Genomic DNA, 18,545 nt, shown 5'->3' with positions numbered 1-18,545 from the left:
CTTTCCCAAAGTTTGTCTCCTTAGAACCTCCTCCCTCCCTCTCTCCCTCTCTCCCTCTCTCTTTCTCTCTCTTTCTCTCTCTCCCTCTCTCTCTCTCTCTCTCTCTCTCTCTCTCTCTCTCTCTCAAACACACACACACACACGTATGTAGGTATGTACATAAAGACCACTAGCAATACCACCATTGGCACCCAAGTTCTGCATTTTGGCAAGGCCACAGTCACTTACCACACTTAGCTCTGTTCCCTCCACCCTGAGGGTAGCTTCCATCCGTAGCTGATGGAGATTCCGGAGACCACCCTTTGTGGCGTTTTTTGGGGGGCCCAGGGTTTGACAAGATCCCTAGACAACATTCAGCACATGGATTAGGCTGCCCCTGAACATAAGCTTCAACAAAACTTTCTCCTAATTTGGAAAACATTTATTTGGTATTTGGCGGGTAGGTTATGGTATGTCATAGCTTTACAATGGATGGTTTTTTGTGGAGTTTTGTGGGGGGGGGGTACTGGGGATGGAACCCTCCTACCTCCAGGCTACACTCCCAGACCTATTTTTATATTTTATTTGGAAACAGGGTCTCTTAAGCCAGCGAGGCTGGCTTCGAACCTGTGTGATCCTCCTGTCTCCACCTCCCAAGCGCGGGGATTAAAGCATGTGCCACCATGCCCGGCACAATGGATGCTGTGTGTGTGTGTGCGTGCGTGTGTGTGTGTGTGTGTGTGTGTGTGTGTGGTACTGGGTATTGAACTCACAGATGTTCTAGCTCAGAGTTCTACCACCAGCCCTTTTTATTCTTTGTTTTAAAACAAGGTCTCTCACTAAGTTATGGCATGCTAGCCTCGAACCTTCAATCCTGTCTCAGCCTTCCAACTGCTGGGGTTTTATGAAGTATTTTAAGTATCTAGTGAAATATCTAGATGAAAGGAAAGATCCCATCAAGTTTTATTAATGCTTTGCCCCAGAGTTGCACATTTACTTAAGCTTTATCGCTTTAAGTCTGAGCTCTTTCATCTTTAAAACGGATAATAAAATCTATTCTGAAAGTAGTTCAATCAAGACTAAAGAGAATATAGGTAAATCAATTTGTGTAACACCTAGCAGGGGATTTGGGCTCAACAAATGGAAGCCATGATTACCCACATCATCATCATCATCATCATCATCATTATCCATCATCGAGATACATTTTTCAAGGGCTGGAAGGGGGACACTTGACTCCATAGACGAGCAGCTGCTTTGATGCACCATCTCAGTTCCACCACTTGGGGGCAGTACTGATCCACCTCGCACCCTTCACCCCCAACCCTAGTGAGCTAATTTCAGATGGAAAAATATTAAGAACAGAAGCTGGACCCACTGCTGCTCATGAGTCATCCTGCCCACACTAGGTAACAGTATGTTCGTGACTCAAGCTCTCTATGTGAAGGATTCAAAATACCAAGAACCAGTTACCATAGTTCCTTGAACAATCTGACATGAAATTTCCTCTATGTCTAGAACTCCATGTCTCAACCTTGGGTGCACATTAAACTCACCAGGAAGCTTTTTAACTCTGTTTGGACATAACCACAGGCCTGGTTACTCAAAGGTTTACATGGAGACATGGTCTCCTGATTCCTCAGAGCTTCCTGGAGACTCGAACCCAGGCCAGGCTTGAGGTAGGCCGACTGAAAGCCCATTTTCCTCAGCTTGACAAGAACCTGGCAGAGGTTCCTTAAAACTCTCCTTCCCTGAGCCCACTGTGAGGTACAGAACCAGGCTTCTGGAAGCAACAGTAAGCATATGGTACTCGCTCACATCCTGGTTATTCTGCAAGACACTGCATTTGAAAATGACTGCGTCCCCTGAAAGCAACCTTGAAGTTCTCTACCTCTACACTGACAAAAATGGAATAAAAAGGGTTTTGTTTTCTGAGAGCTTTCAAACCAGTGGGCTTCTTGTCCTGCAACCTCTGAGACAAGACTGTCATCAGGTCCCCATCTCTGACTCTCCAAACACTGGCCCCCTGGGTCAGTGGAAGAGCTCCCGCCTCCCTTAGCAGCCAACTCCTCTAGAAAATGATACTGGAGCTATTGCAGGTGGCCATGGACTGGTACTAAGGATAGAAGAGCTACGGGTCCTTCCCTCCCTGGAGAAGCTATCCCTGAATGCCTCTAGGTGGACTCCAAGCCATAAGCTCTCTCAAAACGTCAACCACAGGGACCAGCGTGGACCAAACATTCCCCATAATGTCTCTCAGTTGGGGGGCACTATTTGGCATTTTGGGGAGCAGTTCTTCAACACAGGGCACTCCTCGTGGGACATGAGCATCCTGCCCAGTCCATCCCAAGCTCTAGCTGCAAGACCCCATCTGGGACAATCCGTGCTTCATTCTCCATGCTCCCTACCCCTTAGGGCCAGCTCTTCCCATGCAGAACCACGGAGTGACCGGCCTCACTTAACACTCCTGGTCATGTTAGAGGTTATTCCTAAAACTAGTGTCGAGTCTTCCCAGAGCCGAGAAGAAAACATGGCACCTCCCAGCCTCAGCTGCGCGCTTCGCCTGCACCCTGGGCTCAGCCCGTGTTACTGAGCCCCTGCCAGCTCCAATGCAGCCATGTGCCGGGGGCTCCCAGGTGCAAACGCAAGGGCCCAGCTCTAAAGATGCTCTCGTCCTGGAGAGACACCCCCTGGCTGCCAGCCACTGCCAGCTGTGGAACAGCTGGAGCCAGAGGGAGCCTCGGTCTCTGAACCTCCATCTCTTCCTCCTTGGTTAGACAGTATGAGCAGGATGACTTCCAAGGGCCTCTCCACTTGGGTGTCTTGGCGCCTAAACTCCAGCTTAGCTGTGTGCATAGAGGAGGGAGGATAGGGGATCGGCTTGTGCAATGCCTCAGGTCCAGCGTAGTGGGGAGAGCACTAGATGGGAGTCTGGGAAAAGCTCACAGGTCAACCCCCCAGCCCACACCACCCCAGGCTATCTTCCTCAAGCCCCTCCTCTCGCAGGAGGTCTGCTCACCCCCTTCCCATCACCCTCTCAGCCCTCGATTACTTGCCCCCAGCCCTCTCTACTCAGCGCTCCCCTAAGCGAGCTGTAGGCTGAAGCTCAGGTATCACCTGCTGCAGGGTCAGCTGCACAGGCCAGCCTCGGCCATGATGCTACCACATCGGCCGTGATGCTACCACAGCTACCGCCTCCTGACTGCCCCTGGATCAGCGCTCTCACCTCCAGAAGAGGAAACACTGGGGAGGTGATCCAAGTCCTCTGACCAACGAGAAACACAGTTTCCTATTTTGAAATCCTATTTATCTGATTCTGACATCCATGTTCCTACCCTATACCAGGCTGCCTCTATTTCTCCAAAACGCCACAGCCCTCCTAAGCTGTGGCCCAATAGAGAGTATACGCTGCTGTTCCTTGGTATATACACTGGGTCCCACCTGCAACTTCCTGCAGCACCAGGCCCTGCACACAGCCACGGACTCACAAGGCACCTGCCGACCTGGCCTGATGCTCCTTGCGCCAACACTGGACTTTTGGGGGCTCCAGGGCCCCCCGTGACCCTGACCAATGGTGTGTATGCCCCCCTCTTGCTGCGACTCAGAAAAGAGCAGGACCCCAGGGCCCCAGGATGGGCAGCACTACCTAAAACCAAGGGCCGCGGCAGGGCTGCCGGGTGGTTCTTCGCCAGCTGCTGGTGCTTGGGGGACTCTTTGCCGTTGAAGACAGCTGGACTGGCTGCTGTGGTCAGTGACGGGTGATCAAGGGCTGGTCCTGGAGCAGAGAGAAGGGAAGGAAGAAGGAGGAGGTCAGTCTACAGGATTCTCTGTGAAAAATGATTTTCTTCTACGTTTACGAGCTACCTTTACAAGTTCCAGCAGGAGATGAGAATTCGTGGCAGGAAGTTGCTGAGGATGGAACCCAGGGCCTCACACATGCTAGGTAAGTATTCTACCACCAAGCCAACCTGCAGCCCAAAAGCCTAGAATTTTTTTTTTTTTTTTTTTTTTTTTTTTTTTTTTTTTAACCTCTGAGCTACACCTTTGAAACAGAATCTCACAAAGCTGCCGAGGCTGGCGCAAACCTGGAATCCTCCTTTCTCGCCTCCGAAATACTGTGATTACAAGTGTGCGCCACCAACCCGGCTGAGGTCAGTATTTTTCACATGGTGAATTCTGCTTCACTGAGAAGACATACAGACAAACACACACACACAGAGTCCTGCTCACATGTGGACATGTGCATACAACACACACTTTGGGGCTTGCAAAGGAATCCTAATATGTTTCCCATCATCAAGGGACCACATCACACACCCAACAGGAGGGAAGATGTACGGCCCTAGTGATGAACGTAGCCTTCTTTGCTGAAAACTACAAATTCAAAATGATGTGCAAAAGCATTGCAGGAGAAGAGAACTTGACGGCGCGCCCTTCCTTTATTTGGAAGAATGCTGTCGGACCTCACAGTCACCCGGGTAACTGGAGACAGCCCCGGCCTGTGACTGCACCACCTGGGCACTTTCCTGGCACCTCACCTGCCTGCTGAGCTCCCATCGCGATGCTGGGGTTGGATCCAGGAGTGGGGTCGCTCGGGAAGGCCGCCAGAGCCGCCGCGCTGTCCAACGGCAGGAAGAGGGAGCTGGAGCAAGCGTTGGCAGAGGTCTGCCGGCTCCTGAACTCTGAGGGGGAAAAGCACATGTGAAAACCAGCGGGCTTTTCCCAATAGTTCCAAAGTGATTTCCTGGGCTGGAATTTGTCCCACAGGACAGCTAAATCCATGGACATCTCGTAAAAGATGCCAGCACCAGGCTGGTCTTTGCTTCAGCCCTATTTTATTTTTCATTTTGAAACAGGATGTCACTGCATTGCTGAGGATGGCCTCAAACCCGCCATCCTCCCATCTGAGCCTCCCATGTGCTGAGACTACAGGCATGCACCATCATGCCAGATATCTGTCAGCTCTTAAATGTTCATGCAATTAGTCTGTCACTGTAATAAACTAGTGAAGCTCCTGCATCGCCAAGGAGCATTTTTGTTTTGCAGGCCTGCCTCGGAGCCACCCTGTGTCGCCAGCTTCACACTGACAGGCATCGTGGCCCACGGAGGGGACAGTCCTCGCATCCCTGCACCCGCCAGAGCCAAACTGCTCACCTGAGCCTTTCCAGCAAATCAGAGGTCCTTTGGTTAGAGTCCCTTGGGCATTGCGGACCAGGTAATATTTCAAGTGCTTCTGCTTCTTGGGCTGGGTGGTCAGTTTCAGGTTTATGTGGTTGGAGAATTCTGTGAAGTAACAGAAGCCTTTCTTTCCACAGCCCACACAATTCCCAGAGAAACCTAGAGGAAGAGACAGACCGTGAACCTTCTCTACTCACCTAAAAAGTCCTCTGCACATAATGCACAGTTCACCAAAACTCGGAAGATTCACGCCCGGTACCAGAAGACACAGGGCCCAGGCAAGATCAGGAGATTTAACTTATTCCAGGAATATTTACAACCGATCTGTGGCGTGAGCTTTGCAGAGTAAGAACTGTCCCACTAAACCGTCTACACTGAGGAGCCCTGAACCGATTCCACACGTTCCCGTTTTCTTGCTAGGCAGTTACAGAAACTCAAGGCAAGTATGCCAGTGAGACTGGATACCCTGAGAGGCCTCTGGAGAGGCCAAGCTCCCATCCCATAGTCGAGGAGACCCAGTGAGCTGCCGAGAAGAACCAGAGAGCCCCAGGATGCAGAGCGGAGACCTGGGAGTGGGTTCTGGGGTCTCAGCAGCTGGTGCAGTGGAAACACTATATGAGAATCCAGCTGTCTCGGGGCCAGCGTCCTCCTGCCAGGCTGGACAGGCCTTCCGGGAGCCAGTGCAGGTTCCCGTCGGCTCTGAAGCTCTGGGCGGGCCACTTATGCTGGGCCGATAACAGCAATCTCCTTGCGTGAACTGTGAGCAGATGCGTGGAAAGACCTTTACAAACACTAGAGTCAACACAACACAACTGCACTCAAGAATTGGTCAATACGAGATAATGTGATCCTTTAACTTTTCTGATAACTGTCTGTGTCTAATTCAAGAAGACCTTTCTCTGCCCGCTGGTATGTCTGGTTTCCATGGGCCCAAGGTCCTTGGTTAGTGGAGACCCTGGAGCAGAGACTAGTTTATTTTGCCATGTTCTCTGGCTGACATGGCTATAAAGGTCATTTCACCTCAGGTCATGAGAACCACTGGTCTCTGCATCAGCTCTGCCCTTACGACTCTGATATGGCGTCTCCTTGGGTCTCTGGCTCACATTCAAAATCAGCCCAGTAAGTAAAGGTCAGAAACGTCTCTGAAGAGAAGGGAGACACATCACAGTGTCTCTGGTGTACAGATTTTGTTGTAAGCAAATGTAATATTCCTACAAAGTCCTTAGAAATGAGAACAAATCTCTCAGCCTGGCCACAGGACAGGGACAGGATCGTTCAGCCTTCCACGACCCTATTCCCTCGGCACTAGTACACACAGGTACAGCACCAAGAAAATGCAAAACGCTGTGCTCTGTATTTGCTGGGTTTTCATAGGCCAGGGCGGGAACTGAAGTGCACAGGAGCCAGGGACACTCCCCCATCCACCACCGAACACACAGGCACTCCGCTGAACTGACCCGGGACCAGTCAACACAGGAAGAAAACCTCTAGCAAAATGGGAGAACCAAAGAGCCCAGTGGTTGTCCAAAGTCACAGATTCACAGAAAGCAGCACTTCATCAGCCCGAGGATGAAGTCCAGATCCACGGGCCTGCCACCCGAGGCTGCCAAAGCCTCCAGCCCTCATCTCAAGCGTCACTCCCTGTCCCTCTGCCTCTCAAACTCATTCCTAACACACTTCGCCCCGGCTCAGCCTCTTCCCCTGTAAGCCCCCAGCATGCATCTGGCCTTGACTCAATGAACCTTCTCAAAGTCCTCCTGAGCACAGAGAGCTGGCTGGCCCTTTTCTGCAGACTCTGACCATATTTATTTATTTATTTATTTGGTGGTACTGGGGTACCTGGAAACCCTTCTACCTCTGGGCTACACTCCCAGACCTATTTTATATTTCTATTTGGAAACAGGGTCTCTTAAGCCAGCGAGGCTGGCTTCAAACCTGCGTGATCCTCCTGTCTCTGCCTCCCAAGCGGGGGGATTACAAGCCTGCGCCACCACGCCCGGCTCCAACCATCTTTATTGAGTTCAGAGGTCCCTGGGGCTTCCTTAGCTTTAGGGAAATACGTGTCTTACTCCCACAACTGTCTCTGTCTTTCCAAAGGCCTGGCCGTGGTGTGATCGTGCCCGCATGGAGCCGTGTCTGCATTTGTAAATACACAGGCTAGCTGCTGCCAGCCTGCGGTGGATGCCCATAGGTATCAGGAGAGCAGGAAGAGAAGAAACAGAAGGACTCTAAGAGAGAACACTTTAGGGTTTCTCTGTATCCTTTGAAGAAGCGACCTAACGTTTACCTCTTCCTTTACCTCTGACCTAGGAACCTTGAGAACATTCAAAAAAGGTACATCTTCTTCTCTTATGCCCAAGCTAACAGCTAAGTTCCGCAAATTACTGGCAAAAAACATGAAAGACAACGGCTCGATTTCAACTTTCTGGCTTTCTCAGACAAAACCCCTCAGTGGAAGGAAAGCCACTAAAACAAGGCTCCCAAAGCCACTGCTTCCCCCAAGATATTTCACAGCCTCCATTTTATAGGTCACTAAAAAGTCACTGCAGGTCAAAAATCCAGCCACCGCAGGACTTTGGGTGACCACCTTGTCCTGTGCAGCCATCAGGGTTAATTGCAGGAAACCTGAAGGGCATTAAGTACACAAGCAGAGCACATAAAGTTATTTTCAAAGAGAGGGCTGTTGGTCATCACCAGCCTCATCACCCACCCCAGTGGCTTTTTGTGAGCGGTTAACAAAGCTCCTGCTTCCTGGGCACGCCTCCAGGGAGGAGCAGACGCTGTTCAGGGCTGGTGGGAAAGGGGCTGGAAGACTCGCATCCGTAGCTCCAGAGACGGAACCTCCTGGATTTTCTGCCCTGGCAATTCCCCCACAATTCCAGCCGCAGAGTGGCGAAATTCAGACAAATCCCCAGCCACAACAGCACATCGGAAAACAACGTGACTTTAGCACCGTGGTCTCCAGCCCGAGTGGAGGGACAGGGCAGCCTCAGAATCTAGCAAGTTCCCTCGGACACTCGGTGACTCTGCCAGCTTCTTGGGTCACGTGCATTTTCTGGAGTTATTCTTGTTTTAGAGAACTAAGCCCATGCCTGCCAAGGCACAGTTGGCTAAACTTTTCCTGCCCCTCATCTTTGTCCTGGGCTGGGTGGTCCTTCCTGTGGGCATGCACCTGTGCTCTTTTGAGGTTTACACACAGCATGTCCCTCGGGGCAGGAACCAGTCTGCTGTCTCCTCTCTCTTCATCCTCCCTTCCTTTCTTTTTATAGTACCACAGATAAAACATGCTCCCAAAACAGCCACTGAAATGGGTAAAAGCCTTCTCAGCCTCAGGGCATATTGAGCAGACACCCAGAGGGTTAAAATGCTGACTCGTGGTAAATAAGAAAGAAGGTGAGAGTTGTTTGGGTTTTTTTTAACTCAAAAGTTTATCCCACGAATTCTCAAATCAAATTTTTTCTGCAATGAAGATTATTCCCGAGGCTCCATCTGGAAATAGATTATTGTCCGCCCTCCTCCCAAAGAGACCCAGCCAGACCCAGAGTCACCATGCAGGAACAGGCCACCCAGCCAGGCGTGGGGATGCCTGCCTATAATCCTAGTACTTAGGAGGCTGGCACAAGAGGGTTGCAGGTTCGAGACCAGCCTCAGCAAGTTATGAGACTCTCATCAGCCTAGCGAGATCCTGTTTTAAAATAAAAATAAAATAAGGCTGGGGGTGTAGCGTGTATGTAGAATGCCCCAGGGCTCAATCCCCAGCACCAAAAAAAAAAAAAACCACCTGTCCCTGAAGAGACATCTAAAAATCCCACCCCTCCCAACCCACCATGAGGAATGCAAGGCCCAGAAGGCCCCATGGAGACCTGTGGTCAGATGCAGGACTAGAATCCAGACCTCGGAGCTCTGGGTCCAAACCTGGGATCTCTCTGGTTTGATTCCACATCTGGGGGAAGCAAACTGGGTGGTGGGGGTGGCAGGGCACAGTAATGTCCTCTGAATGAGAACGGAAGCCAGGCTGGCCACAGCCCGAAGCCCACCTACAAAACCAGGATAAAAAAGGCCACCTCTGGGGATGAGAGAAACCTAAGGAGAGAAGGGAGGAGGGAGAGGGGAGGGGAGGAGGGAGAGGGGAGGGGAGAAGGGAGAGGGGAGGGAAGAAGGGAGAGGGGAGGGGAGAAGGGAGAGGGGAGGGGAGAAGGGAGAGGAGGAGGGAGAGGGGAGGGGAGGAGGGAGAGGAGGAGGGAGAAGGGAGGGGAGGAGGGAGAGGAGGAGGGAGAGGGGAGGGGAGGAGGGAGAGGAGGAGGGAGAGGAGGAGGGAGAGGGGAGGGGAGGAGGGAGAGGAGGAGGGAGGAGGGAGAGGAGGAGGGAGAAGGGAGGGGAGGAGGGAGAGGAGGAGGAAGAGGGGAGGGGAGGAGGGAGAGGAGGAGGGAGGGCCTACAGCCAGGCCCCCACTCGGGAACCTGGAGCAGGAACGCAGCTCCACGCCTTGGTCTCTAGTGGGCCATGTTCTGAAAGTATCCAGGACAGGGTTTGTAACCCACTCCTGACACAGGTGCACGCGTGGGAAGGGGTACTTGAGGGACAAACGTAAGAACAACTTAACAGTAAGTGGCGGCCTTCCTAGAGGGAGGCAGTCATGTCCCATTCCACAAAAAATAACCCTCGAAGGGAAGGCAGAAGTGGAGATGTGTGACGTCAGCGGTCTGCTCTCCGCTCCCCGGCGCCGCCAGCTGAGGCCCCCCTGACCCACGAGCCCAGGCCGATGGGGCCACACGAGAGACCTCAGAGACTCACCAAGCAGAGCGTTGTGGCCATTGTCATCTGGCAAGAACCTTTTGTCCACGGCACACACCAGGAGGTGGTCCGGCAGGCTCGGGGATTTGGCTCCCACGAGGAGAAAGCCCGCGGGGACATCCATGGGCTCGCTGCAAATGGAGAGGAGGCGCAGGTCCTTCCCGGCCTGGCAGAACCCTGGGGGGTGGACGAGGTTCACACACTGCCCGGGGTTCCCCGAGCCCGGGGTCCCAGGGGCGAGGGGGTGCACCTGGGGGTCCTGACAGGAATGATGCTGACCTCTGGGTTAGGGTGCACCGTCAATTAGTTCTGGGGATAAGAATTTAATAATGCTTATTCACGATGCTGACCACATTAACTGTCTGTCCGGCATCCCTGTCATATAATACGCATTAATATGCAAAAGGGGAAAAAGTAAGCATAAGATAGCAAATTAAAATGTAAACAAGAGAAATCCCTGAGAAATTGAGAATAACTTGGTAATTTTTTATTTTTATTTTATTTTATTTTATTTTTTGCAGTACTGGGGATGGAACCCAGGGGCATTCAACCTCCAAACTATACCTCCAGCCCTATTCTTTATTCTTTATTTTGAAACGGGGCCTCACTGAGTTGCAAAGGGCCTCATTAAGTAGCTGAGGCTGTCCTCGAAACGTGATCCTCCTGTCTCAGCCTCCCAAATGCTGGGATTACAAGCGTGTGCCACCATGACTGGCTGTAACTTGGTAATTTTTACATGATGTTCTTTGCATAGGTGAGGAACAGGTGAATGTTGGGGGTGAGGGTAAGAAACTGGTCCCAGCTTCCCCTGAGAGGATACAGAGAGGGCTCAAGAGCCAGCACCCACTCTCAATACCATCTCAACCTTCTGTGTTTTAGAACTTTTAAATATGTTTCCTATTCAAAAAATAAGTTTTCAGCTGGGCGTGGTGGTGCATGCTCATAATCTCAGTCCTTGGGAGGCTGAGACTGGAGGATCGTAGGTTCGCAGCCAGCCTGAGCTATTTAGTGAGGCCCTCTGCAATTTAGCAAGACCCTGTTTCAAAATACAGAATAAAAAATAGGGCTGAAGGTGTAGCTGGGAAGTCGAATGCCCCTGGGTTCCATCCCCAGTACCAAAACAAAACAGATAAACAAAAAACAGTAAAGTACTGGGAGATGCAAAAGATTATTCTCACCAGTAATTCTGAGTTAAATTTGCTATACACACATGCCTGGCTAGGGAAAATACATTCTTGTTCTCAAACAGCCAACATAGAACAAAGGAATCTTTCCAGAGCCACTGAGGGGCCATGAGGTGACTTCCATCCTGTAGACACCACCTAGGGGGCACGGGATGCGCAGAGGGCCCCTGGGCACACAGCTGTGCACGGCCGTGGCCCGCGGCTCACTCTGGCCTTGGTTCAGCGCTGCCCAGCAGGGCTGGCAGGCAGGGGCTCACCGTCCGTGGTGCAGCAGCCTTCTGGTGGAGGCGGCAGCTGGTAGGGGTTGGGGGGACCATTTGGCTCCAGCCCTCCTTCCCCCTCTTCCTCCTCTTCTTCATTGTCTACTCGGCTGCCACCTGGGTGTGGGAAAGAAGAGAGATGCTTTGTAAGGCCTTCGGGTCTCCGGATCGCCTCCAGGTCTCCAATGCTAGATACAGGACCTGTGGGGCTGGTCCTGAAGGAGACCCGCTCATCACCTAGGAACCCCCAGCACGTCCGAGCCACCTCCTCACTCATCCATCCTTACCAGCACTCCGGAAGCTGGGCACAATGATCCTTTGTTACTAGAAGGAAAAGCTGAGGCTCCTTTTGGCTGGATGGTTCCACCCAAGGTCACGTCACAGACAGCTTGTCTCTGAGCTTGGCCTCACACATGTTCATTCTCTCTCCCCACTGCCACAGACCCACGCGTGCCCACATCCGCTCGGGGTTTACCACCCGAGTAAATGAACTGAGGATGCTTGACCAGGACTAAGCGCAAAGCTTGCACACAGCAGGCATTCCAAAGATGTTTGAGTGGAAGGTGCCAGGTGCAATATGGAGACCATTTCTCAAGTGAGAATTCTGAGGCTCAGAGATCCAATGTCTTCTGTCCTTCCGGCTGTTTATCAGCTAAGGAGCAGAACCCGTGCGTTCCCAGGTATGTCTGATGCCCCGGCTGGTGTTACTGCCACTAAACCGCACTTAGTTTAGGATACAGAATATAAGCAATCTGAACTGCTTTCACGTAGCATTAGGGGGCTGGCAAGCTGTGTGCCGTTATCTATCCTCAAGGAGAGAATGCAGGCACATGAAGCCAGGCATGGTGGTGCACGCCTGGAACCCAGGTACTTGGGAAGTCGAGACAAGAGGATCACAGGTTCACAGACAGCCTCAGCAAATTAGTGAGGCCCTTTGCAACTCAGTGAGACCCTGTTTCATAATAAAGAATAAAAAATAGAGCTGGAGGTGTAGCTTGGAGGTAGAATGCCCCTGGTTTAAATCCTCAGTATTGCAAAATAAAATAAAATAAAATAAAATAGGGCTAAGGGTGTGACTCAGAGGTAGAGAATCCCCTGGGCTCAATCCCCCTACTACACACACACACACACACACACACACACACACACACACACACAATGAAAATGCATGTCGGCTCACCAAGAACTATGTGTATGTATTTCCCTATCCCTCTCAACTATATTATGATGTGAGACTACAAAGCACCAATGAAGGTTTATTTTTAAAATAAATGCACGTATAAACTGGGAGTGGTGGCGCACACTTGTAATCCCAGCATTCGGGAGGCTGAGATGGGAGGATCGTGGTTCTCAGACAGCCTCAGCTACTTAGTGAGGCTCTCTGCAACTTAGTGAGACCCTGTTTCAAAATAAAGAATAAAAAATAGGACTGGGGGTGGGGTGTAACTCCGAGGGTTTAATCCCAGTACCACACACACAAAATGCATGTATACCTTGCTAGAAATACAAACACACCCTAATTTGTCATGAACATATGCAGAAAATGAGCCATTCTAGAGCAAGATGAGGTGTGCCACGGCTTCCGGGAGCCTGTCAGTGAGAAAGGATCTCAGGAGGAATGGCAAACTAGAATGGGCTAGAAGAGCCCAGCGCTGTCCATGGAGCCCCGTGGCTCCCTGGGCATGCGCTACTGCTGCCCTGTGATGGGCTTCTCCTCTGCTCCCCGAGCTCCTGGAGAGCTGGCCTCTGCCCTCAGTCACCTCCTCACTCCAGGGGCCCAGCAAACGGGCTGTGCAGAGGCGGTGCTCCCAAAAGAGCTGCCCCAAGGCTCTGAGCACAGGCCTCATCCATCCCATCTGCTGGAGCAGGCAGGATTTCATGTCAATGAATTTTCTCTGGGCTGTTGAAGTTTAGTCCTTCTTCTACATAAACATTCTGATAAAAAATCTTTATTGACGTACCTATTTTTATTTTTTTATTTTTTCTAGCAACACACATTCAAAACCATATCAAGAAAATCATACACCATGACCAAGTAGGATTCATCCTTAGGATGCAAGGCTGCTTCAACATATGAAAGTCAATCCATGTAACTCATCATATAACCAGAACCAAAGACCAAAATCATACAGTCATTACAATAGAGGCTAAAAAGCATTTGACAAAATCCAGCATCCACTTATGTTAAAAGCACTGCAGAGAATCAGAATAGAAGGAACATACCTGTTTTTATATGTCATGTAATAAATAGCACACAAAACTCTTCGTGGAAGAGGGTCACGAGAAACATCCCTAAGCCTACTGCCTGAGATATGGCTGTTTCTTTCTGCTTCTGTCTCCTTTATTGGTGGTCTGTTTGTTATGTTTCCAGCTCGCCTCTTAATTGGCTCTAATACCCTCTGCTCATCCGGAGTTTTATTTTATATTTTTATTTTATTTATTTATTTATTTTTGCAGTACTGGGGATGGAACCCAGGGGCATTCGACCTCTGAGCGACACCCCCCGCTCTATTTTTTATTGTTTATTTTGAAACCGGGTCTCACTGAGTTGCAGAGGGCCTCACTAAGTAGCCGAGGCTGCCCACGAACCTGTGTTCCTCCTGTCTCAGCCTCCCGAATGCTGGGATTAGAAGCGTGTGCCACCACGCCAGGCTCATCCAGAGTTTTGGACTAATGATGAAATCCTGTGCCATAGAGAGAGTAGTCTGGCAATTTGAGTTTTAGTACTTGGATTGCCACTGTCTGTGTGACTGCGGGACGGTTACTTAACCTCTCTGTGCATCAGATCCTCTTTCTTTAAATTGAAGTGGTTACTAAGGTCACTTTGAGTTGCCACGGTGCCCAGAGCTGCACAAAGTACTCAGATGTGATTAAGTGGTACAAGGTACCGAAAACACAGCCTCGTGGTGGCCACCGTTTTAAAGAAGCGAGCTGGACAGGAAGCTCAGGAAACCAAGCGTGTGGGCCAGGTAGAAGCTGTGGCATCAGGAAGGTCCCGGCTGGAAATGCAGCAAGAATTCCTGGTGCCTCGATCCTCCTGGGCCCAGAAACACAAGACTGTACAAAGGTTACAGAGATGAACGGGGAGGAAGCCCTGACCCCAGGACCCGACGCAGAGGGCTGTACTCAGGCTCTACAAATGAACCCTCATCTCTGAGCCACCTCTCCAGAGACTCAGAAGAGGCGGCCAAGACCCCAGGGTGAGAGTGGAAGAGGACAGGGGAGCCTGGGAGGACCAGGGATGCGCCCCGGATTGGCTGAGCATTATTCCGCTAAGCCCTAGAAGAACAGGAATTCCGACTCTCAGAAAGAAGAGTCTTAAGTCAAAGAAAGAGCTCGGAATCCAGTCAGTAAGAAGGCAGGCTTAAAGGTCAAAGGTCTCTCCCTCAGACATTCCAGGGCCTTTGATGGGAGGTCGCCAGCCCCCACGGAGGAGCCCCCAGCCAGGATGAGACTAAACCAGACGTGTTTACCCAGGTCTCCTGGTTGGCGAGAGCTTTACAGCGGCTTTAGACAAAACCAGTGGGGCTGGGGCTTAGGAGAGTGATAATCAGTCCTAGGAGCCCAGGGACCCTGCGCCCTGGCGCCACAGAGCAGGGCCTGTGCTCTGAACATCTGCGTTTTATCCCATCTTCTTTCTGTGAGAAGGAGCCCTGTGATTCTGTGAGCAGGTGGGATTGCGGAAACTGGCCTGTGCACTGCTTGATAAGTACACGTTTATCCCAGAGTGCTCAGTGGTGTCTGCTTTGTTCCTTTCCCTTTAAAAAAAAAAAAAAAGGAGTCAATAATGTGTAAAAAGGGTTTTTCCTGGGAGGCGGTGTAGGTAAGAGCCGTAATTGAAGGGACAAAGTAATAAAGTCTCTGTTAAAGCACCCTCACAAACAGATAAAATGTTAACAGACCCCAGGGGCGTTTAGTATACCAGCACCTGGTCATAAAAATCATCTTTAATGTGACTGTCTGACAAAGGCCAGTAGTGAGAAGAAACCTGGAAGAAGAGGCGCAGACAGATACACACAGGATGGACCCAGCCCAGACCCAGCCCAGACCCAGCCCAGACCCAGCCCAGACCCAGGGGTGCCGAGACTGTGGGACGGAAGAGGCTGGAGTCAAGCGCTTGGTTTATAGCGACACCTGGCAAACTCAAGGGTTGTTCCACTCCTGCCAAGCACCTGCCCCAGACCTGCACTTAAAAAAAAAAAAAGAAAAGAAAAAGAAAACCATCTCAGCCAGCTGTGGTGGTGCGCACCTGTGATCCCAGTACTTGAGAGGGAGAGACAGGAGGACTGTGGGTTCAAGCCAGCCTCAGCAACCTAGTGAGACCCAATTAAAAAAAAAAATAGCTGGGGGTGTAGCTCAGAGGTAGAATGCCCCTGAGTTCAATCTTTACAACAAAAATAATTTTAATAATAATGATGATGATGATGATGGTGATGATGATGATGATAAATCTTTTTAACTAATAACATCTCAGGAAGATCAACACTGCTTTCTGGAAATGGCAAAGGCTCAGAGAGGGCTGAGCATCAGACGCTGCATCTTTAAATTGAGGTGGTTACTAAAGTCACGTTTAAGTGCTGGAGCTACAAGCTGCACAGAGTGCTCCAATGTGATTTAACAGTACAGGGTTTCATCCGGACGTCAATTTTCATAACAACATGAAGGTTCGGCAAGGAATCTTCCACGCTCTGCGTCAAAGGAAAACTGTGAGCCCCTAAGTGGTCGCTGGGGGATAGCTCTGGCAGAGCCCTCGCCATACTGGTACAAGGCCCTGGGTTCCAACCCAAGACAAAAAAATAAAAAATAAAAACAAAAACATCCATCCAGAGAAGGGGAAGGAGAGGTAAGTCAGCGAGATCTTCAAACCGGGAAGGACTCTCTCCCCTCTTTCCCCAGGTCGACCTGCCTGCGCTCTCTCTCCTTTTCAGCCCAGAGCTGCGGAGCTCTGCCCCCTAAATGTCCGGCGAGCTCACCTTCCTCCTGCACACGTGGGAGTTCCTCCTGCATAATTCTTTGAGAGGGGAAGCGCTCTGGATTTTGAGGTGGCGTTCAAGTGTACTAAATCATCATCATTGCTGGTGATCATTTATCATTAGTAACGAAGCTTTTCACTTCTGCGAGTGTTGCTGAGGGTGGGTGTATAATACATATTCCACAAGAGCCTTTCAGCTAGTCCAAAACAGGCTGTAAAAAATATTCTCTAAGGATTTCTCCACTCCCCACACCATCACGGTAATAGTTTCTATGCCAGACACCGTTGGTAGTTTCTGCATAAATACCAGAGACTTGCTGGTGTACCCAATTTGCAATTTGGGCCCTTATCTAGTTTCACTTAGGTCCAGGTTTGGTTCTCTGAGGTCCTTGGCTACATCATTTACAAGGTGATTTTACTAAGGATGGCTTAAACAATGACCCAGGAAGACCTCCCTACTAGCATCCAGAAATATCAGACAACGCACAAGCTCAGCGTCCCCAGCACGCTGTCCCCGCACCCACCCACCTCTCTCTGTCTCCCACACCTACAACATACCCCCAACACAAACCCACTCACACTCCCCAAACCCACCCTGGCACGAGACCTGCTCCACTGCATGCCCCCTTGTTTAATCTGTTAATTCACTTCCACAGCAGTGGCTGTCTCCCCGTGTGGGTTAGTGTGGGGTGACTTTCGAAATGAACGTGCTTGGCTGTAAAAGCACAACTGTTTTAGTCTCTGGGTAGTTAGGAAAACTCTAAAGTTACTACCCCTGTGCCTACAGGTCATTTATTTATTCATTCATTCAATCGGGTTAGTGATTTACTCTTGGCACATGATAAATCTGTAAAGGTTTCTCATAGTTTTGAACAGTTTTCAGAGGGCTTTTGGCGCCTGTTATTACAAAGACAAACTGTTTTGCAAAGATACAGCCGTGAATCACAAGACAAAGAGACAAAATATATAGTTGAGGGTCAAACGCATGTTTAAACTTCTTATCAAAGCAAAAATGTCCAACCATCTAATAAGAGCATAAGTAACAACCATTGCAGAACAGTCTAGCTTAGCCCTCTTCCTTTTTCCTTATTAATGCCATGAAAATTTTTATTCCTTGCAATTTTATGGCTAAAACTCAATTATTTTTAGCCACGTAAGAACCTGTGCACAGCTTTTTCTTTCAAGTCAACATTCTTTTGTGCTGGAGTCAACACAAGACAAGAGGAGAGAGCTCCGTGTTCTAACACTAACGCCAAGTGCACAAAATAAAAGAAATACACAGGTAAAGAAACGTGCGTCTCCTACCTTCTAGGGTGGAGAGCTGCTGCTCAGCCTCCAGGTAGAGCTGGGAGAAGATGGGCCGGGGGACCAGGTTGTTGGACCGCAGAGACGCCTCGATGGAGTTGTGCAGGACCTCCTCGAACCGCGTCGTCTTCAGCTGTCCCGCGTAAGAATTCCCCATCTTCAAAACAGAGGACAGAGTCTTCTGTTTAAAACAGCATTTCAGGCCCTGTGAGACCCAGCCCCGACTTAGCTGCAAGGAGGGAAAGACTGAGTAGCCTCCGCTCAGCAAAGACAGGAGAGGGTGGCTCTTGGTGGCGGGTGGCTACTGCCGGGCAATTACAGGAAGTTATATAAGTAATAGCTTTCTCTAATTCAGCACTCACAGAGCCTGACACCTTAGAATATTCCACCAGAAATTGCCTCTCCGCCATCCCTACTTTTCCCAGAGCTGTGATCCTGCCCCGGCGAGTCCCCAGTTAAGGCATATTTCATTTCTCAGTCTCCAGGAAGAACGACCCTTCAACCCTTCATGTAGGCGACAGCAACTACCAACTCAGCCACCCTTGACAACCAGGCCCCAGATTTTAGGGAGACACAGTGGCCCCTCCTCATGTTCTGCCAAGGGGGACTAGCAGATTCTACACTGTTGCCTTTTCTAGTAAAAGGCTGATTATTAATGTGCTTTCTTTAAAACGGTTTTAGTTTATGGTATGCTGCCGTTATACAGGTAATTTAGAACTACATCTGGAAATCTGAAGACTGCAGAGGAGAGCAGGACAATCTCCAATGCCCCCATCTCCCTGGATAGCCATGCCAGTTTCTTCTGCTGTAGCAGCTTAACTTAGATACAATTCACAAAAACCGTACAATGCACCCAGAGAGAAATGTACCAAG

General features: G+C 50.3%; 1 protein-coding gene across 4 annotated transcripts in view; it reads right to left on the bottom strand.

Annotated features, from left to right (window-relative positions):
- The window catches only part of GREB1 (growth regulating estrogen receptor binding 1), a gene marked incomplete at both ends in the record, with an annotated part of 58,148 nt that extends 40,319 nt beyond the window's left edge, over positions 1-17,829 (bottom strand). For all 4 annotated transcript variants that reach the window (XM_080711214.1, XM_080711212.1, XM_080711211.1 and 1 more), the window contains 7 exons: positions 229-342; positions 3,626-3,754; positions 4,518-4,661; positions 5,134-5,316; positions 9,952-10,128; positions 11,393-11,512; positions 17,673-17,829. In XM_080711214.1, coding sequence (XP_080567340.1) covers positions 229-342; positions 3,626-3,754; positions 4,518-4,661; positions 5,134-5,316; positions 9,952-10,128; positions 11,393-11,512; positions 17,673-17,829 — 1,024 coding nt within the window. The remainder of the gene's footprint in view (positions 1-228; positions 343-3,625; positions 3,755-4,517; positions 4,662-5,133; positions 5,317-9,951; positions 10,129-11,392; positions 11,513-17,672) is intronic.
- Positions 17,830-18,545: the final 716 nt, after the last annotated feature.

Source organism: Muscardinus avellanarius (assembly GCF_963383645.1).
Source record: "Muscardinus avellanarius genome assembly, chromosome: 15".
In the NCBI taxonomy this organism is placed as follows: Eukaryota; Metazoa; Chordata; class Mammalia; order Rodentia; family Gliridae; genus Muscardinus; species Muscardinus avellanarius.
Note: the sequence above shows the minus strand (reverse complement) of the source record. Positions and strands in the feature narration are given on the sequence as shown.